General features: G+C 40.0%; 1 protein-coding gene and 1 long non-coding RNA gene across 3 annotated transcripts in view; both read right to left on the reverse strand.

The window, feature by feature from the left end:
• Window positions 1–690: 690 nt before the first annotated feature.
• On the reverse strand, window positions 691–2,205 carry LOC129631683 (uncharacterized). Its single transcript, XR_008704149.1, has 3 exons — window positions 1,997–2,205; window positions 1,698–1,817; window positions 691–1,126 (listed from the first exon to the last, which is right to left on the reverse strand). It is a non-coding gene; the product is annotated as an uncharacterized LOC129631683 (long non-coding RNA).
• Window positions 2,206–20,505: 18,300 nt separating this feature from the next.
• Window positions 20,506–22,758, reverse strand: part of CDH11 (cadherin 11) — a 156,676-nt gene continuing 154,423 nt past the window's right edge. For both annotated transcript variants that reach the window (XM_055552070.1, XM_055552069.1), the window contains one exon: window positions 20,506–21,796. In XM_055552070.1, coding sequence (XP_055408045.1) covers window positions 21,300–21,796 — 497 coding nt within the window. In that variant the 3' untranslated portion in view covers window positions 20,506–21,299. The remainder of the gene's footprint in view (window positions 21,797–22,758) is intronic.

Genomic DNA, 22,758 nt, shown 5'->3' on the forward strand with positions numbered 1-22,758 from the left:
AAGGACGTATTCAAATGAAGAAATATGTATTTAAGAAAATTTACCAAGTTTCAATACAAAAAGCAAGAGTCCATAGCATCTGAGCTAGGACCTGCTCCCTTTCCTCCTAGCCCCATGTCACAAAAACTCTACCCTGGGCACTCTACTCTGGAGTCAAGAAGACAGAGTTTCCTTCTTCCCCAGCTCATGATGTGGGGCTACTGGTCTACCCATGATAGGCAGGCTACCTGTGGTTTTTATCCCTCACCCCTATGTCACAGGGGCTCTATTCTCTATTTCAATTATCCCTCATTCCTAAGGGAAAGAATGCTTTTAGCCCCGGCCCTCCATCAATTCCTCCCCATCACCTCTGCCCCAGCTCATTCATAAAGAGGAATGTCTATGCTGAAGAGGCAACTGAGAAGACTGTGAACTTCTGCTTCCACATAGTGACCAATAATAAAGCATTGATATCACTCATGGGAGAGTGGGTTCCATCCCCAGTTCCATCCACATTTCCCCTGTGACCTGGAGAAAAGCAGGTCATAGGACGAAGGCTCTACACTCTGCTTCCTTACCTATGAGTGCTGTGGTCTGAATGTTTGTGTTTCTCCCAAACTCATAGTCCTGAACCTCAAAGATGATGGTTTTACTGGGTGGGGCCTTTGGGAGGTACTTAAGAGACAAGGGTATGAAAGAGGCTCCAGAGAGACACCTTCCACCATATGAGAACACGGTTAGAAGATACTGGCTATGAAACAGGAAGATGGTCTTTACCCAACCATGCTGGCACCCAGATCTTAGACTTTCAGCCTCCAGAACTGTAAGAAGTAAATGGTGTTGTTGATAAGACATCCATTTGGTTCCATTATAGCTGCCCAAAAGGACTAAGACAATAGATGCTGTGGAGAGCAAATGAGATCTTGGTGGAGAGTAGCTCTATTGTAGAAACAAAATGGCAGAGTCAACAGAAGTTTAATAGAACCAAGGAAACAGAAAAGAACATAAGCAAAACATTATTTGATATAATTCACAGCAATATTTTCTGCAGTCAGCTTCCCAAAGCAAAAGAAAAGCAAAAAATAAACAAATAAACTTACAAGCTTTTGCACAGCAGAGGAAACCATAAACAAAACAAAAAGACAGCCTATAGAATGAAAGAAAATATTTGTGAATGATGTGACCTAAAAGGGATTAATTTCCAAAATATGCAGACAGCTCAAAAAGCTCAATTTAAAAAACAAAAACAGAACACAACAACTCAATCAAAAAAGATGGGCAGAAGATCTAAATAGATATTTTCCCAAAGAAGACATACATATAATCAACAGGCACATGGAAAGATGCTCAACAATCCTGATTATTGGAGAAATGCAAATAAAAATTGTAATGAGGTATCACTTCACACCAGTCAGAAGGTCATCATTAAAAGCTCTAAAAATAGTAAATACTGGAGAGGGTGTGGAGAAAAGGGAACCCTCCTACACTGTAAGATGGGAATGTAAATTGGTGCAGCCCCTATGGAAAACAGTATGGAGGTTACTTTAAAAACTAAAAATGGAGTTACCACATGATCCAGAAATCCCACTCCTGGGCATATATCCAGAGAAAACCATAATTTGAGAAGATACATGCACCCCAATGTTCATAGCAGCAGTGTTTACAATCCAAGACATGGAAGCCCCCTAAGACATAATCTATTTAGCTGGGATACTCACTTGAATAATTTGTTTCATCACACAACTTTCTAAGTTCAGCTGTATCCTCTCCTTTGGAATTTTTCCGTGTTGTTAAGGCTCTAAAAGTTCTGTTCTGGTCACAAAGCAAAGTCCCCAACCCTACCAGAAAAAAAATGTATTTTCTTAAATTTAAGTGAAGTAGCAACTAAGGTGTGAGAGCACAGGCACTGGTTGGAAACCCCTCCTTTCTGCCCACAGCAGGAACGAACAAGACTGTTTGGGGCAAGTCTGCTAGCCTGGAGTGGAACTGCATGCACAGATGATGGGAATACACTTACACAGCTGTATGAAGAGACACAGTTGGCTTCCTGCACCCCCACAAATGCCAGATGGGCCTAGGAGTGACTAATAGGGATATACCAGGGAAATAGCCCTTCTCATATTCGAACTGAAGAAGATCTCTCTAACCACCAGAGGTTTGGCACCAACACCTCCAGCCGTCCAATTCCCCTCTTTGAGCATTTGAGTGAATTCTTCTCCAAGAAGGGTTGGCTATCTGCTGCTTAGACTACTAAGCAGATGGAGTGTAGTTTATAGTTCAATCAGGAATCCAAATTAAAGTCGTTGGCTTGTTCTTAATGGGATTAATGGGAGTTGATGAATTCATCCTGGCAGCTTGAGAAGCTGCCTGGTTTTGGCATTAAGCCCACCCTGTGTTAAGTACACATAGGTATGCCAAGTGGCAAGATCCCCACCTTCTGGGATTTCGAATCTGGACCAGGAAGCCTGCTGGCAGGATGGCACAGGATGAAGATGCTCTTGTTTATTAAAGCCCCAACATTTTGTATTGTAATACAATTTTTTTTCATTTATTTTATTTAGGTGTAAGTTATATGCAGTAAAATTCATACTTTAAAGAGCAGAGTTCTGCTAGTCTTGATAAATATAGACAGTCACATAACTACCACCATAATTTAGATATAGAAGAAAATTCCTCCATTTTTCTTTATAGTTGACTTCTCCCCTACCCCCAACTCTTGGCAAACACTGGTCTACATACTGTTCCTACAGTTTTGTCTTTGAAAAAAGGTCTCAGAAATGGGAGCATGTAATATGTAACCTCTGAAGCTGGCTTCTTTCACTGAGCATAAATGCTTTTGAAATCCACCCATGTATTTAACCCTATCAATAGTTCATTCTTTTTGTTTGATGTACCACAGTTTATCCATTCCCAGTCATTTTTATTTTACATGGTTAAATACTGAAGAGTAGGTATACCTCACTTTATGAAAAATTGCTGAAAGGTTTTCTAAATTGGTTGTAATATATTGCACACACCAGCAAGGTGTGAGAATTCCAGTTGGCCCATGTTCTTACCAACACTTGGTATTTTTGTTGTTGTTTTCGTTGGTTTTATGTTAACCAGTTCTGAGAGGTGTCTAGTGGTAGCTTTCCTTGTGGGTTCAATTTGTATTTCTTCAGTGACTAATATATTAAGCACCTTTTCATGTGTTTATTGGCCATCTACACATTTCCCTTACTTTAAAAGAAAAGCTAGATTTTCTTGAAATGGGGCTATATCAAAATATTCATTGTAACATTCAGAATTATAGGTGTCTAGGCCTATTATACCCAAACCCAACCCTAATATTCTTGGATTTGGTAAGAGTATTTAGAAATGAAAAAAAAAAAAAAAAAAAAAAGAAGGACCTTTAGATTTTAGTCTAAATCCCTGACAATCAATGTATAAGCAATAACCCTAACCTGTAATTCTATATTATCCCTGTAAATACCACCAGTAATGGAAAGCTTATTTTCCAAAGACATACATTCCATAGTCCTTCTTTACACTGAGAATAATGTTTTTATTGCTGTTACTCCCACCCCCTGTCCCACCTGGAGGAAGCCTAACCCCATCCCATAGGATAATCCTTGGGATTATTGTCAGTCCTAAACATATCCAGACAGGTCTGTTTTGTAGACTAACAGGACTGTACCTTTGGCCTTCATCCCTGTGAAATGGTTTTAAGATCATTTATCACTTAGATATCAATTTGTTAGTGCTTTATGACAACTGGGATTTTCCTATCTAGAAAAAATTCTAGAGTTGTGATGTGACTGGGGCAGACAGATATCTATCATTCCCCCCTTTATTCTGTTGAACAAATAAAGGACTGTACTTGGCATATAAAGTGATTATTAAGAGAAGATTTTTTTTTAGCTCTGCTGGTTCTTCGTTGCAGTCCACAGGCTCTTTGTTTCTGTGTGTGGGCTTTCTCTAGTTGCAGCGAGTGGGAGCCGCTCCCTAGTTGTGGTGTGTGGGCTACTCTTTGTGGTATGGTCTCCTGTTGCAGAGCACGGCCTCTAGGGTGCACGCTGACTAGTTGTGGCACGCGAGCTTAGTTGTCCCGTGGCATGTAGGGTCCTAGTTCCCAGACTGGGAATTGAACTGGTGTCCCCTGCTTTGGCAGGCAGATTCTTACCCACTGTACCACCAGCGAGGTCCCCAGAGAAGACATTAATGCCACACTGAAAGCTCTGAGTGGGCTGGCTAGGATAATACCTGCAGTAACTCTAGTCACACCTTTTGTCTGCTCAACACACCTAGTGTCCTCCTTCCTCTTGTATCACTTTTCTCCAAGAGATCCTCTCCATATGGTCCAATGGAGGCTGCTTTTTTTTCCATTCCCACTCTTGTTTAATATGTCATAGCATTTACTGTGTCACCATGTTACCTAGACATTTTAACCACTTTTGATAGGTGTATATTAATTCATTGAGAGACTGTGCCATAATTCTTAGCTCATATCACATGCTAGACATTTAATTTGCCTCTGATACCACTGATGACTCTTGTGAATACACACATGCATGTATTTTTTCTGTATTTGGGTGACATTCCTGGGTAGATTCTCAGAGGTAGAAGGACTGCTCCTATGACATTTGGGGTTAGGGTCAGTTCAGTTGCTCCATTGTGTCTGACTCTTTACGACCCCCTGGACTGCAGCACGCCAGGCTTCCCTGTCTATCACCAACTCCCAGAGCTTGCACAAGCTCATGGCCATCGAGATGGTGATGCCATCCAACCATCTCATCCTCTGGTGTCACCTTCTCCTCCTGCCTTCAATCTTTCCCAGCATCAGGGTCTTTTCCAATGAGTCAGTTATTTGCATCAGGTGGCCGAGGTGTCGGAGCTTCAACTTCAGCATCAGTCCTTCCAATGAATATTCAGGACTAATTTCCTTTAGGATTGACTAGTTTGATCTCCTTGCAGTCCAAGGGACTCTCAAGAGTCTTCTCCAGCTCCATAGTTCAAAAGCATCAATTCTTGGGCACTCAGCTTTCTTTAAGGTCCAGCTCTCAAATCCATACATGACTACTGGAAAAACCATAGCTTTGACTATATGGACCTTCGTCAGAAAAGTAATGTCTCTACATTTTAATATGCTATATAGGTTTGTCATAGCTTTTCTTCCAAGGAGTAAGTGTCTTTTACTTTCATGGCTGCAGTCACCATCTGCAGTGATTTGGGAACCCAAGAAAATAAAGTCTGTTACTGTTTCCATTGTTTCCCCATCTATTTGCCATGAAGTGATGGGACTGGATGCCATCATCTTTGTTTTTTGAATGCTGAGTTTAAAACCAGCTTTTTCACTCTTCTCTTTTACTTATATCAGAAGGCTCTTTAGTTCCTCTTTGCTTTCTGCCATAAGGGTTGTGTCATCTGCATATCTGAGGTTATTGATATTTCGCTTGTGATTCATCCATCCTGGCATTTTGCATGATGTACTCTGCATATAAGTTAAATAAGCAAGGTGACAGTATACAGTCTTGACATACTCCTTTCCCAGTTTGGGTTAGGGTACAAATTGCCAAAATGATTACTGATTTATACTTCTGTCATCAAAACACCAGTGTGTTTGTTTCTATGAATTCTTGCCAGGACAAGCACTATAATTTTAGTTGTTTTTGTTTGTTTTTATGTTGGTTCCATTGAAATACAGTGGTTTAAATGCTACTTTAGTTTAGTATGTTTGTTTGATTACTTGTCAATGATGCTATATACATGATTTTTTTGGTTTATTGCTAGTCGGTGCAGTTACTCTTTTGTGGTTTGCTCATTATCTTTACTCATTTATCTATTAGTACTTTACTGATTATTTGAGTCATCTGTATGTTAAAGATGGGATCCCTTTACCTGCTGTATTTCATGGAAATAGTTTCCCTCTCTCTCTTTGCCTTTCTAGCTCGGTTATCTTTGCTCTAGCTGTTCCGACTGCTTGAAATGCTCTTACACCACATGTCTGCATGATTAGCTATGCCTCCCCTTCACGGCTGTACTCAAATAACAGCTTCTCACTGAGAACTTCTCTGGTCAGACCATTTAAAATTTGAATAGCTTCTCTTGCACTTGACAATTCTTTTCCACTTTCACTGGCTTATTTTTTTCCTCCTTACCACTTTTTACTATACAGCTGTATATAACTTTAATTATATATATAGTATTATGTGTTACTGATTTGTCATGCTTACTGCCTGCCCTCTCCCATTGCCAAAATGAAATAGTAGTATACTTTTGCTACATATTAATCAAACCTGATTCTCCTTATATTCTCCATCCCACTCTATTAAAAAGAAAAAAAAAAAGCTGCCAAAATGTTTTGTGCCAAGAATACTGGAGTGGGTAGCCTATCCCTTCTCCAGGGGATCTTCCCAATCCAGGAATTGAACTGGGGTCTCCTTCATTTCAGGCAGATTCTTTACCAGCTGAACTACCAGGGAAGCCCATTAACAGAAAAAAAGTTGCCAGAATGTTTTGTACCTCAGCCTCAAGGGTGTTTGCCCTGGAGAAAGAAGACACAGCCTGAAGTCAAATAGCTTTTCAAACTGTTTTATGAAAGATTAAACCCAATGAGGAAATAATAACAGTGAGAGGGGAGACATTTAAGCTTCCACCTCTGGTCTCAACTAAGACAAAAAGGTGTGATACTCATCTGATGGGACTGACCCACAAGACCCAGAGGTATCTGCTGAGACTACATTGAAGTGGAGATTACAGACTATACCTCCATTTTTCAGAAGGTTTCCAGATTCGAGTGCAAGCCCAAACACAAAGTTGAGGGGCAATAAAGGCTGGGGTGGAATTCATCCAGTCTGGCAGATTGGACATGCCCCCATAGATTAAATAGACTTAAAAAAAATGGACAGTGATATTCTTTGCAGTACCAAGGTTGCAGTCTGAGATTAAAAACCTATACAGTTCCCCAGTCAGAGTTGGTTGCAGCTCAACCCACTTTGAGCTGCACGCATAAAAGCAAAGCAATAGAACATACGTATTCCAGGTAGGATGTTTTGCCCACTGACCCCTACCCGAGAGGGACTTTTTCAACCAACTGTGGCAGACTTGTGGGGACCTGAAGGAAATATATTAACAGGATACAGAGTAAGACAGGAATTTGATGGTGATTTTCAAGAGACTGGGTTTGGGGCTTCCTTAGGGCAGGATTGCTGTCATACCCTGGTCAGTAGTAACGGCAAGAGGAGTCTCAGACCTCTTGTTTTCCAATCTCTGTTTACTTAATGGGGAGTCCTGTGGGTTATGAAATGACTCACTTCAGACGGTTTTTTATTTTCGGTCACATCCTACAGGCTCCATTCCAGACCTGCTGAGTCAGTTTCCAACAGGATTCCAAGTTAGTTCACATGCACATTCAATTTGTAGACGTGTAGGCCTAGACTGGTGCCTGCAGAAGGCTTCTCTAGGCAAGCATTAGAGTTCAGGGCTGAAGAATTTCCCCCAAGGCACTGGCCTTGGGTGGAGAATATAAGAGAGCTCTGAAAATTCAATTCTCAAGATAACAAAATTTAAGGCAAACTTTTTTTTTTTTTTTGGAGAGTCAAAATTAGTCCAAAAAATACAAGATGAAGAAAATATCAATTCTCTAAATAAAGGCAAAATTGGTATTACTAATTTTTCTTTTCCTTCTGGCTCCAATATTGCTAGATAAGGCACTGCTTTAAAAAATACAGATGTGTAAGTACCACCCTATTCTAAAACAATTGGTCTTGTATGAGGGCAAGATATTAGTAGACAGGGGAGAAATTTTCCTCTACCCTTCTAGATTCTTCTAGCTGGTCTAAGAGTCAAACTGATGTAAGACATATTAACAGGAGAAAAGCAAACAAATTTAATAACATGTATATGTGGAAGAGACCCAGGAAAACGGAGAAATGTGTCAAAATGGCTGAAACCCTCATCCTTAAATACTATCTTTAGCTAAAAACAAAAGAGGATATCGGGGTCCTTCAAAGGGGAAGAACACAATTCACCTGGAGATGAAATAGCAAATGTTTGGTTAAAAAAAAGGTTTGCTGGGCTCTGTGGAGGCAGTGGGACACAGAGAAGAATTTTAACAAGCAGACTCTGCCCAGTTCCTGCTGTCTACATACCTTGTTCATAGTATGCTATGCTATGCTAAGTCGCTTCAGTCGTGTCCAACTCTGTGTGACCCCATAGACGGCAGCCCACCAGGCTCCCCCATCCCTGGGATTCTCCAGGCAAGAACACTGGAGTGGGTTGCCATTTCCTTCTCCAATGCATGAAAGTGAAAAGTGCAAGTGAAGTTGCTCAGTCGTGTCTGACTCGTAGCGACCCCATGGACTGCAGCTCACCAGGCTCCTCCGTCCATGGGATTTTCCAGGCAAGAGTACTGCAGTGGGGTGCCATTGCCTTCTCCGTGTTCATAGTATAGTTATCTATTTATCTTCCTTCCTGAAACTTTCCTTTAGGTGGTCAGGGAGAAAGCCAAAGGTTCTTCCTGTGTGTTTGGGGCTTTTAAAGTAATCAGTCTAAATTGATTCTTATGCCAAAGTGACACATTTTGGGATGGCAGATTTTGCCCCCCAACATTATCAAGAATAGCAACAAGCAACAACAGTAAAGCCAGATGAACATTTTCTTTATTTTTTACTAGGGAAAATATAAAACAAAAGTAGAAAGAAGAGTATAGTGAGCCCACATGTATCTATCAGATAACTTCAGCAACTTCCCACACATGAACAATCTTATTTCATCTATGTACCTTACCATTCCCTACCACATCCCAGCCCCAATTGTATGTGGGAAATTTTAGACATCATAATATATGTATGTGTATATATATATAGCAAAAAGAAAAAACTTTAAAAATTGAATCACACTAGCAATAACATATGAATAATATAATGTTAAAATATTATCAAATATTAAATTATATAAAATAGCCAGGGTCCAACTGACTGTGTGTGTGTATGTGTCTGTGTGTGTTTACTGAGCATTTTGTTTGCTTAAATAAAGATCCAAGTAAGATTGAATAAGGATCCAACATGTTTTATTTGGTTGCTTTATACCCCACATCTTATTTAGTTTCTAGGTTCCTCCTCCATAATTTTTTGTTACAATTTAATAGTTGGAAAAATTCAGCCATTTGTCTAACAATTTTCCTATCAAGTTATATACCTGTGTCAATCCTTCATTACCATCTGAACATCACCAGTAGAACTTACTCCACAGGAAGGCAGGCACTTGGTCTATTTTGCTGTTGTTGTTTTCCCTGGGCAGTGATGAGTGTCCAGTTTATAATAAAGTGTTTAATAAATATCTGCTAATTTAAGAACATATAAGAGAGGATTTATCCATACAGTATAATATTATTTAAATTTAATATAATTTAAGCAAGTGTTAAAAAGACCTTTTGATGTTGGATACAGCCCATATGTTAAGTGAAACATCAAACTGTATAAACAATATAAACCCAATATTCCTCTCTTTTTTTTTCCTTCAGTATTTCTATATCCTGGGGAAGAGGGTTAAGGTTACTTTAAAAAAAATCACTTTTAAAATTTAAGCCTGCAAAGAGGGAAGAAGAGGATATATAAAAGTATTTCTTCAACATTAATGAGTTGAGTCTCAAGTTTCTTTTTCTTTGCTTCCTATAGTAGATGAATCACCTTTCCGTAGTTGTGGGAGAAGCCTCTATGGGCCACTGAAAACCTGCTACACTGTCAACATACTGTGGGATAAGATCATTGGCAGGATAACCATATTAGTTATTATCCAAAAGGGCCATTTAAAAAATTTGCTCCAGAACCACAAACAAAAACTGACACCGTCTCAGGCAGAACTAACACACCCATAAGAAATACCCTGCCCGTACTTGTTACTGATAAACAAACAAGAAGTGTGGCTATGGGATATTTGGATCTTCTGGACTTCAGTTATCTTGCTGGAAAGTTAAAAAAAAATCTGCATAGTGAGTGGTATCTAGAATATTTCATTCCATTTGGAGTTTTATCCATAACACTAAACAATTGAAAGAGAAAGGTTCTGAATTTTATATGGGTCTAATTTCTGTAACAAAGCAGGCTACCCATAAATTGGCCATTTGATTTTTGAGGGTGGGAATTATGTGCATTTTGCATACATTACAGGTAAGAGCAGGTGTTTAACATTTAGCAGAACGACTAGCAACTACCTTGTTCCTTCTCTACCACCCTACCTGGGTTTAATAACGCATCATAATTTAAACAAAAAATTTACCCGATTAACTAGAAACTCACTTCATGGCAAAGCTCTTCACATCCTGTGGGTAATTAGGATGGGATTTTGAAGCTTTCTTTCACTGACACATTGGGTACCCAAGAAAACGAGGTCAGAAGACTCTTTGTGCACTCACAGTGGGCTGTATTCACTTCCTGTAGGGCCTATTCTTTAGCACCGGGGATGCCTAGCTTTTGGTCCTCTTTCTAGATGATGGAAAAGCTAGAGGGAAAACCTCTGATAAGGAGTTAACAATTGCTGATCAATCACTGCTCTGAGACTCTGAAATGCCTGTAGTGAAGGAGTGAATGCAGGTACACTGTATTTTCTCTGACCCTCATTTTGTTGACAGCATCATTCCTATTAATATAAGAAATAGTTGAATGAAGTCTCACAGGATTAAAACTGTATGTTAAAAACCAAGGGTTGATAATGCTTATTGTTACTGATTAGTTCAACAATTACTTATTGAGCTTTTGTATATGTCAGACACTGCTCTAGATTCTGCGCATATAGAGAGGAACATCACAAAACTACTGTTTTCATGGAATTTTCATCACAGTAGGTCAGAGGACACAAATAATAAACAGTACATAGGTATCCTTTATAATGTCAGTTAGTGCTAATTGCAGTGAAATAAAAAAAATGAGATAACAGGCTTGGAAAGGAATGCAGAGAGAAGGGATATTTTATATAAGGTGGTCAATGGAGGCCTTTCTGAGGTTACATTTGAGTAGATCGATGATGAATATAAGGAGAAATCAGTGTGTCTGGGCAGGGAAAAAACACCTGGCAGGAAAAAACTGACTCAATGGTTGGTAAATCTGAAGTTCAGTTTTCCTAGAACTGAAAGAAAGGTCATGAACAGGAGACCCTTATTTTCTTTCCAGATCCTCTTCTTGGTCCTCCGATTCTTTGTTTTTTTTTTGTTTTTTTTTTTTTTTTGCCTGCCTGGGTCTACACTGCAGCATGTGAGCTTTCTCTTGTAGTGGCACACGGGCTCTAGAGTGCATAGGAGCAGTAGTTGAGTGCATGGGCTTAGTTGCCCCACAGCAAGTGAAATCTTAGTTCCCTTACCAGGGATCAAACCTGCATTCCCTACACTGGAAGGTGGAACCACTGAGCCACCAGTCCTCTGACACTTGAATCAAGATAACTTATCTTCTAGGACCTCAGTTCTGCTGCTGCTGCTGCTAAGTCGCTTCAGTCACTTCCGACTCTGTGCAACGCCATAGACAGCAGCCCACCAGGCTCCCCCATCCCTGGGATTCTCCAGGCAAGAACACTGGAGTGGGTTGCCATTTCCTTCTCCAATGCATGAAAGTGAAAAGTAAAAGTGAAGTCGCTCAGTCGTGTCCGACTCCTAGCGACCCCATGCACTGCAGCCTACCAGGCTTCTCCGTCCATGGGATTTTTCCAGGCAAGAGTACTAGAGTGGGATGCCATTGCCTTCTCTGAGGACCTCAATTCTTTCATCAATAAATAGCCAGTGTTGCCCAAATTCTCAGGAGACCACTGAAATATCCCTTCTTTCCCCACCCTCTGCCCAGTCAACATATTTGAGTAATATGTACTATTTACATAATATACATTTATCTTTAAATAACTCATTGTTTATCTAAACAGATGTATTTTTAAAGGTTTATGCACCCAGATCCAGAGGGGAGGAGGTTGGATTTTCCCCACCAGCAAGTAATTACTGGATACAAACGATATCCTATAGCGTTAGTGTTAGTTGCTCAGTCATATCTGACTCTTTTTCGACCCCACGGACCATAGTCTGCCAGGCTCCTTTGGCTGTGGGATTCTCTAGACAAGAATACTGGAGTAGGTAGCCATTTCCTTCTCCAAGGGACCTTCTCAACCCAGGGATTGAACCCGTATCACCCACATTGCAGGCAGATTCTTTTCTGTCTGAGCCACCAGGGAAGCCCAGATATCCTATAAGTCAGTTCAGTTTTGACACTATTATGGAGATGGTGTTGTTACCAAACCATGGGACTGAGGGAGGAAAGGAACAGGCCGAGCTGACTCCATCTTGAAAAAGAAGGAAACTTCATCTTGCACTTCCAGTGAGCTTTGGACCATGTGCCTAGTAGCCATGGGGATAACATACCTATGGCCAAACTGGCCTCCCAGACTGATAAACACCAGACTATACCAAGATTTCCCATCGCCAAAAAGAATGTGATAATCCCCTATGTAGTCCATCACCTTTGTAATCTTTATGGCACCCATTGGTGTAGGCTACAATGTATAACCAGCTGACCCTTCTGATTATGAATCATGGCTGTAACCTGATTGTATCTCCCTTTAACACTTTCCAGGCTAGGTTTAAGGAATTTGGGGATGTGGGCTTTCACAAAAACTGGTCAGGGTCCTTGGCTAAGAAGAGACTCTGCCTTGTGCCCACTGGTGTAATAAACTGCAATCTACTATCTGCATTGTCCTTCTGAGTGAGTTTGTTTCCCGGAACGGGTGGCTGAGCATTCAGGCCTGCAAGACTATCACCCCTCCCCTGCCCTATTTCAGATGCCAGTCAAAAGTCCAAATTGTCACTTGTACTTACCACTGATTGACTATAGATTGGTGGTTCCAACCACCCCTTCCTTGGGTTTGATTAATTTGCTAGGGAAGCTGATGGAACTCAGAGAAACATTTTAGTTACTACATAACTGGTTCATTATAAAAGGATATAACTCAGGAACAATCAGATGGAAGAGTTGCAGAGGCCAATGTAAAGAGAAGGGGCATGGAGCTTCCATGTTCTGCAGCACCACTCTCCCGAAACGTCACATGTTCACCAACCGGGAAGCTCACAGAGCCCTCTGCTTTTGAGTTTACAGAGACTAGATCACATAAATATGGCTGATTAAATCATTGGCAATTAAATCTGTTGTGGCTGACCTCTCTCCCCTCCCTGGATGGCCAGCAATCAGCCCCTGGAACCTTAGGTGTGTTCAAAAAGTCACCTAGTTAACACTACAAAAGACACGTCTATCTCTCTACACTAAGGGGGTTCTAATGGTTTTAGGCTTCCTTGGTGACTCAGATAAAAGACTCCACCTGCAATGCAGGAGACACCAATTTTATCCCTGGGCAGGGAAGATGTCCTGGAAAAGGAAATGGCAACCCACTCCAGTATTCTTGCCTGGGCAATCCCATGGACAGAGGTGCCTGATGGGCTACAGTCCCTGGGGTAAAAAAAGAGTCAGACACGACTGAGCAATTAACACTGCGTTACGACAAAGGGGGAAGTGGATTCCAAGCAGAGGGAGAATTGTGTGTATTTTATCAGTTTACTATTTTAAAAGAAGACGCTATTCTCTCTTTAATATTGCTGCTTCTGCGGCTGCTGCTAAGTCGCTTCAGTCGTGTCCGACTCTGTGAGACCCCATAGATGGCAGCCCACCAGGCTCCCCCGTCCCTGGGATTCTCCAGGCAAGAACACTGAAGTGGGTTGCCATTTCCTTCTCCAATACATGAAAGTGAAAAGTGAAAGTGAAGTCGCTCAGTCATGTCCGACTCTTTGCGACCCCATGGACTGCAGTCTACCAGGCTCCTCTGTCCATGGGATTTTCCAGGCAAGAGTACTGGAGTGGGGTTGCCTTCTCCATTAGTATTGCTAATGACATGTAAATAAACCTTTTCTTCCAACCACTAGAGAAATGTAGAAATGCACATTCAAACTTGGAAAACAATGGACAAGGATGGACTATTCCTCATAGCCTCCCTTGAAAATGAGTCCAGTTGACACTCCGCATTGGTGGGTTCTGCATCTGCAGATTCAACCACACAGATGGGTTGTTTTTTTTTTTTTAATTCCAGAAAACTCTAAAATGTGAAATTTAATTTGCTGCAGGTCAGCAACTATTCACATAGTATTTACATTGTATTTACAGCTATTTACATAACATTGACATTGAATTAGGTATTATAAATGATATAGAGATGATGTAAAGTAGACAGGAGGATGTGCTTGGGTTATAAGAAAATACTCTGCCATTTTATATAAAGGACTTGAGTATCTGCAGCAAAGTTGAGAGGCGAATCTGGGAAAACCTGTGGGACCACAGTCCTTACACAATAAAATGCAGTATCCGTTTCTTAGAGTCAGTTTAAAGCCTACCCTAAGGCTACCGGATCAAAGTCTTCAAAAGAGAAACCAAATCTCTCTTGACTTCACTTTGGATCGGAGGTCACCTCTTGCAGATGCTACAAAGATCAATTTATGGTAGAAAACAGCCCAAATAACATCAGAAACAACAATAAAATCTCTCATTTGTGCAGCAAGTCATACATTAATTTTCCTATTCTAGATCAGTCATTCCTAGACTTCTTGGAGGAATGCCAGACAGAGACAGACAGAAGTCACATAGATTATCAGATCACGCTTCAGTGATCTGCTCAGTGCATCCAGGCCCAATTTGATCTGACTGTGTGCTGGGTAAATATCCAGTCATGTCAAATCTAAATCCAAAGCATTATTAATGGTACTATAGGAGGGAGGAGGGTTCAGGATGGGGAACACATGTAAACCTGTGGCGGATTCATTTTGATATTTGGCAAATCTAATACAGTTATGTAAAGTTTAAAAATAAAATAAAATTTAAAAAAAAAAAAAAAATAGTACCATTTTGATGGAGGCAGAGTGGAGGCAAGGTACCCAGAGGAATCCCCATATACACATTTCCAGTAGTTTAAAATGCTATAATACCTAGGTCATAAAATGAAGAACTTATTTTCTTTTGCCCGTTCATCCTTATATTGCTGCCCCAAACATTTACTCAGCACCCATTCTGAGCTAGGGATCCAAAGAGAGAGAGAGAAAAAAAGGTGGGTCTCCCACTGATCTAGTTTGCTTGGTCACCATCATCAAACTAACCACCTCTTCACTAATTTATCTGAGAAAACACTTTGAAAATTGTATTTCCAAGCACTATTATTTCATTCACATCCCAGTTAGTGTTTGGAGAAAAAAAAGAAAGAAAATTACCATAGCATGAAATAATTTCCAATTTCCTGAGTGCTAAATGAAGTAAAAATTGTGGTTTAATTAAACTCATCAGGATTTCTATTTAAAAAAAAAGTATTCTAATAAAATTATATATCTTCAAATCTAAATATTTTCAGAGTTATGTCTATTAAAAAGGATTCCCATTGTTTGAACAAATGAGCAAAGATATATCAAATATGAAATGCACTGTATTAAAAATGTCAAAGTTTGTGCAGTTCTTGACAACCTCATCCCAATTTCATGTATCACTTGATACATAATTTCCACCCAATTAAACACAATTCATAATCAGGTCAATTTATTTATTGTTTTCTAATGAAACATTTAAAATCTGTTTTACCTGGTGCTTTGCCAATGTGCTATACATTGTGGTCAAACAGCTGAATTCATCGATCAAGTAATTAGCCTTATTATATATATATATGTAAATGTATAACATATGCATGGACTGTATATATTATAATTAGCCTGGCATGCTGCAGTCCATGGGGTCACAAAGAGTCAGACCCGACTAAGCCACTGAACAACAAGGACTATACACATATATTTGGTGGTAGTAAACACTGCCTGTCCTAAGCTGTGGAATGCCAAGCTATGTTCTACTGTTGGCTCAGGCTAGAATGATGAGAGAGTGAACTGATTTTGAAGAGGAAAAAGGAGGTATAAAGAAAGGAAATTCTTCCCTTACATTGTTCAGCAACCTGGGACTGGGAAAAGGTTACTCATCCTAATAATATAATTGCTACCTTATTTAAGCATTTGCCCTGTTCTAGAATCTGAGTGGCTCTAGAAATATGAGCTCGTTTATTCTTTACCACCACAGGCCATGTTATTTTTTGCAATGCACATTTGTAGAAAAAGGTATTCAGAGAGGTCAGTGTACCTGGCCAAAGTCACACAGCTAGTAGGTGTTGGAGCCAGGCTTTACACACAGTGGTGCAATGAATGCCCACCCAACAAGGGTGGGTAGTATACAGTTTTTACTCTTGAGCTGAAGATTTGAGGTTTGTGAGGTTTGAGCCTTAGACTTGTGTTGCCTCTGTGAGCCTGTGAGAGATGATCATGTGCCAGCCATCAGCTGATTCAAGTGGCAAATAACTGTAAAATCACATGTAAAAATGTATCACGACACCTGGAATGAAGAATGCTCCATGATCCTAAAAATGATCAGCTGAGTTAGTCTGCAAGATGAAAATTCAATTCTTCCTCCCAGTCTACTGGGGCCTGACAAAGACTCTAGACATTGACCTTTTCCCGCTAGCACAGTTTTATTGCAACGAAGAGGATGAAATATCAAACTTCTCTGTGAAACGTATTACAAACAGCTATGACATGCCTTATCAGTTTCTTTTATATTTGATTTTCAACAGCCATCTTGTAAAAAGACTTCAAACCCCAGCAGAAAGAATTCACAATCCTGTCTCATGAATCACTTTGGACTTGGAAGGCAGGCTAGGCATTCAGAGCTGTGACTGGATCCAGTTGTCCAGCTCTGTGGTGAATGGCAGCTCAAAGGACCGTCCATCCCAAGTTCCTATTGCCAAGCCTGAGCTAAGTCACCGATGATGAGGAATAGCTATCACGGTTAGCTCTTTAAAGGATAAGCCCTTGACACCAGGTGGGAGAAACAGGATCCATTCCTATCCAGCTCTGACAATCACTTCCTGTGTCTGTGTTGAAGAGAGGTTTAGCCTCTCTGGTCTAGTAAGGTGAGGATCATAGCATAACCTTTGTCTTCTCATAGGAATCAGTGTCGTGTATCTGGTACACATTCTCCCACACAGTACAGGCTCAAAAAAAAAAAAAAAGCCTCATTAATTGAAGAAAAAATTAATGCATTAATTAATATCCCCTTCTTATTTTCAAAGCATTTGACATACATGAATAAGGTTTATGCCTACTAATTATCCTTATTAATAAAACTAAAGGAGCATTACTCTTCAACACCAGAGGGACTTACATTACCATCAAAACACTCCTTTATAGTTGGGAGAGAGCAGTGAAACCCAATTAGACATACAGTCACTCCTGAGACTTCACCCCCTGATAAGGCTTACTCTGCATGCCCAGCCCTACTTCTCTAGTGAGCTAAATGGCAAATCCATATTTCTCATTACCTAGTTCCACTTAGCTGCCACAGAAGCACCTGTGATTTACAAGTCCAACCCAAACTTAATTCAACTTCTTTGCCCCCACACCACTTCTCCTTTTAGATTCACAGTCTCAGATACCAGGATCACAATCCACTCAATTTCTCAGGTAAAGAAAGCTTAATATCACACAGGCATTCTCTAATCAGTCATCAAACCCCAATCAGTCTGCCTTATTGGGTACCATCATCCATTCAAGTATTGATTGCTGTGTTTCAGGCACTGGGCATACAATAGGAAGATAAAACCTCTACCCCCTTGAGGCTTACATTCTGGTGGGGCATTCAGACTCACAGACAAAAGAAAAGCCGATAAGCAAAATAAGTTTACAGAGTTCTAATTGATACAAAGGAGACCAACAGAGGATGAACCACTTTAGATGGAAATGGGGGGGCACATTTTGTCTGTATGAGGAAGTAATAGATGGCCAGGGTGGTTGGATCACAGTGCACTGATAGGAGAATGGAGGAAGGTCAAGTTGGTGAGATTTGCAAGGCACTAGTCATGTAAAGCAATATTTAAGACTTTGGAAAGCCAGTGAAGAGGTTTAAGGTATGAAGTCAGGTGGTCTGAGTTGGGTGTTTGTATCCCTCTGGCTTCTTTGTGGAGAAGCTGGGAGCAGGAGATCAATTTAAGAGGCTATTTCCATCCTCCAGGTCAGAGATGATGATGGGCTAGGCCAATCACCAATTTACCGAACTACTTTAGAATACTTATGTCACATTTTGACATTCATAAAAAGCCTCCCAACATGCCTCTAGGTTTATATGATCCTAATGTGTCCATACTGCCTGCCTGATAGATTTCAATACTTTTCTCAGAGATCCCAACTCACCCCTTGCTGTCCTCCAGAGGCTCTCAAAGAGATGAAGGACGTTGCATAATCACCCAGGAGCAATTTCAAATACTGTTGACCAGGTCCCATCTGATTCACAAGGCCATCCTCTCTGGGCAGCCTGAGTGTGTAATTTTTAATAAGGTCTCCAAGAAATGTAGATCATCTGCTCTCTTATTTTCCCCATCATGCCAGGAACACTGGCTCATAAAATGCAACTTAGCAAACACAAGGTCTATCCAGAAAGTTCCTCCACTCAGTCAGCATCTCACCGTCTTCTGTTAGGCCTTTGATTTGTTTCCTTCCCTCGACCCTTAAGGATAGGAAATAGCCAGATGCATTGTCTGGAGAGGCAGGTGGGCACAGAGGTAAACAGGTGATTAACAGGATAGGTATTTTGGAACAAGTTTGGAAAGACTAGAAGATATCAAGGAAGCTTCTTCATTCTGTATCCTTGAGAAACTACTACAGGGTCTACAAAATACATTTTGATGAGTGAATGAATGATGGATGGAACAGTACCTACCACTGAAGGACAAGAAGAATAAAGCAGCGCCCTTTCTTGAGCTGAATCCATGTCATAATGCAGCGGTTACATTATATTGAAATAAGGGAGGACCACTTAAACTAAAGCTTGCTTTTAAGGGAATATGTTCCAAATGAAAAAGGACTCCACTAGTCAGGAAAGACACTTTATTTGAGAGCTTCTAAGAGGGTTCTACAAACAATAGAGGCTTAAAGCGAAAAAGAAGATAAAAAGGAAAAAAAAAAAGAAAAACAAGTATTTTAACTATTGAAAAGGTAAACAGCCTTTTAAAAAAAATTTAAACACAAAAATGTGAAAATGTAGTTGTCAAATCTAATCCAAATACATTCCTAGAAAAAAGGATCATCCACGGTGACGGGGTTACTTACAGCTGTATACTTGTTTAAGTGCTATTCATTTTCTTTTTGAATTATTTCTTCACTTCAAATTCAATTGGAGATCTGTGCAAACCTAGCAAAATATTCTTTGGATTACAAAAAGTATATAAAAAAATGAACAAAACTTGTCATTATGGAAGTATTGAGAATGTGCAATCCTTCACTGAAATGAAAGATTCCAAAGTGACATTGTCCACAGAATTTATTGCATTGAAGTGTTCAGACAATTTGATTCAAATGCAAAGGAATGTGGAAGTGAGCACTTCATCAAAACATTTCTCTTTGTATGCATTTTGACTGAGTCATAAAAATAGTCTGTAGCAGGATATTAAGAAATTGCTTGAAACAAACTCCCGCAATAAAGTTTAAAAAAAGAGAAGATAATCTAAAAATTATCTGCAATCCAAGAGAAAGCACGTGCCCCGTGTCTAGGGGAAAGAGAAAAAGCACTTACAGCAGAGAATGACCCGTGTGCTTCCCCCAAGTATTGCTGTGTTTTGACCTTTGGCCCTACAGAGCAGGTGAAGCATCCTTCATAGAAGTCCCAACCCCTTGGCAGCAAGACCACAGGAGACCGCAGGCATCCCTGCATCAGAATCCCACCATGGTCCCTGTCCTCATTCTGAGCCTATGGCCCAAAGCATATTTTAAAACAAAGGTTCAGAAATGAATTGCTCTTTCTTTGATCAAACTTTGAAATGCCACATTTTAAAAGGAGTTACAATTATAAAAGGAAAAAGAAACAGTTTCAACTGTCAAGAGTCATTATGATAGCCTGGCAAGATCAAAGTAAGGAAAAATAGAATAACACTGGAGGTCTGATCTGATAACTACATGTGGCAAATGTATATTTTTTACTCTTCACCCCCGCCAACCCCCAAATGCTCGGTATGGGGCAATAACATCCACATCTTGAACTTTAGAGTTCTAATAGATTCATTCCCACATGGATTCATTTCTCATAACCATCAAATTACTGATATACAAGATAAGTCCATATCATATAACAAGTATTGCAAAATCATAGACTGACCTAGATCTTTAGCATCCTTCTTTGATAGAAGATGTGTGTGAAGAAAAACTAAGAAGCTAACACCAAGAATGTACAAAAAAGCTTTACACAATGTTACAGAATCTTGTCTGAAAAAAAAATCTGTAAAACATATCCAGTTTTAAATAAACAATAAAATCAGCAGACTATAACAGATCATAAATAGGGTTATGAAAAGATCACAAATATCTTAAATTAGAATTATAAATGGGTAATTAGAAATACTTAATTGTTTTCAATGTTAAGAATCAAACCCAGAATTAAAAAAGAATCTTTTTATTTCAAAGGTTGCTTCTTATATTGAAGCTCATATTAAAGCAACAGTACAATGTTCATAAAATATAAGTGTGATGCCGTAACATTTCTTACATGTCAGAATACTGATATTCGTATGTATACTAAAATAAGAACTTTAAAATTGTACAAATAGATACATTAAAAATGACATAGAAATAGGGCGCCTCTCACTGAAACAAGACAGTTATATCTGGCACATATTAGTTTAAGATGAAAGTAGAAGCAAAAAGATTTACAAGAATCAGCAGTAACAAGATTGATGCTCAAGAGACATAATTGTACATTGTATTGTACATACATTGTATGGGTTTAAGCTGGCTGAATATTATATATTTCAAGTTTAAAAATGCACTACATATAGAGTGTCCATAGTTTAAGGCGAAATTACAGCTCAGAACTGTTGTCCTTTCTAATTTTGTGGAAGCATCTTTGACAGATTAAAAACAAAAAGAAAAAAAAGAGTTCAATGTTCATGACACATAAACAATTTCCCTTCATTGTGAGTTCACCGTTAAGACTTCCCCTTCTCTTAAATATTTTGTATGCCAAGTGGTTTTTCTCTAGCCAAGTTGATAAACAACTTCAATATTTGCCTTTTTGTGAGAAAAGGTACTTCACAGTATTTACCACTTTGATGTCCTTGCAGTTTTATTAAATGTATCCTCTCTGTAAAACTTTGCTTGTTTTAAATGAGCCTTTCCTTGATTTAAAAAAATACCTGTTTACATATCTTCTAGATTCCTCAGAACGCCAGACACAGTTCTTAAGGCCAAATTTGTATCGTTATTGTTAAGAGTCGTCATCAAAAGTGTCTTTGGAACCGTACAAGTCCGCTAGTTTCTTAAACCGAGGGCCCCAGTTCTGTAGGTAGTCATAGTCCAAGTCTGAATCTGTGGTAGCCGACTCTAGGGAGCTCAGGGACCCAGCCACGGATCCCCTGCCTTCGTAACCATAGATTTGGATGGAGTCATACGGAGGGGCAGTTGGGTCATTATCCGCCTCCTGTATTCTCGTGTTGATGAAGTCATCCACATCCACGCTGTTGGGCGCTGGCCGGAGCCCAGGTCTAGGCATGTACTGATACTCAGGTTTGATGTCTTTGCGAGGGATAAATCCATTGATACCGTCGGGGTTCTGGAGGGTGGCGATATCAAAGGCTTCTGTGTCTTCTTCCCCACCGCCCTCATCATCATAGGTGATGATGTTCTCACGGACATCTTCTTCCTCGAAGACAATGAGTGGTTCTTTCTTTTGTCTTCTCAGGGTCACAAACAACACTACAATAACTACAGGGAAAGATAAAGAAAGGAAGCAAAGGTTAAGTCCAGTCTTCTGGGGTTCTCTTCCCAGGGGAACTCTGCTTACCTTAAAGCATGGCGTACACAGGCTTCAGAACAGGGACCAGTCTATGAAATGAGTGCTTTACCTAGAATCCTCAAAGATTTGCAAAAGCTACCTGTCTCTTCCTCTGCAAAAACGCTGCCAGGAAAATATTATTATCCAAACAAACTGGCAAGTTGGAACCATGGTGAGCTTTTTACAAATCAATCTGATACTATTTGGAAGTCATTTCCCAAAGAATTAGGAAGATTCTAAATATTTCTGTCCGTCTGCAGCCTCTTAAATGTGGGTTATGCCTGTCTCTTTTTGCAAAGGAAGGCAGCTGCCTCTCCAAAGTTTACAAATGAGGACACGAGAGACTTGAGCTCCTGTTCTCAAAGAGGTTGCAAGAGCTCTGAGGTGAGGCCAGCCCTGAACCCACTACACCTTTATAAGAAACTGTATCATAAGCATGGCTAGACTCTCTTCAGACCACCATATAGAAGAGAGGTAGCTTATAAAGACCCCAACAGACAAATGACAAATTTTCTCTATTTGTTTGAACAGAAAACAGTGTCAGCTGAAACTCCAGATGAAAACAGTTATTGTCTCTTCTCTGAGAGAGGGGATTCCACCAAACTCAGGCCATCTAGGTAAGTGAGCAGAGTTGCTTACAAAGAAAGCTCAGCCACTGCTTCCTCTGGCAATCCCCCCCCACTTCCCCATAAGAGGCTTCTACAGTCTTTCATTGGAACACATGGGCTTCCCTGGTGGCTCAGTGGTACAGAATCCACCTGCCAGTACAGGAGACATGGGTCGGGAGGATCCCTTGGAAAAAGAAATGGCAACCCGAAAAAGAAATGGCAACCCACTCCAGTATTCTTGCCTGGAAAACCCCATAGAGAGAAGAGCCTGGCATGGGGTCACA

This window comes from Bubalus kerabau, chromosome 17 (assembly GCF_029407905.1).
Source record: "Bubalus kerabau isolate K-KA32 ecotype Philippines breed swamp buffalo chromosome 17, PCC_UOA_SB_1v2, whole genome shotgun sequence".
In the NCBI taxonomy this organism is placed as follows: Eukaryota; Metazoa; Chordata; class Mammalia; order Artiodactyla; family Bovidae; genus Bubalus; species Bubalus kerabau.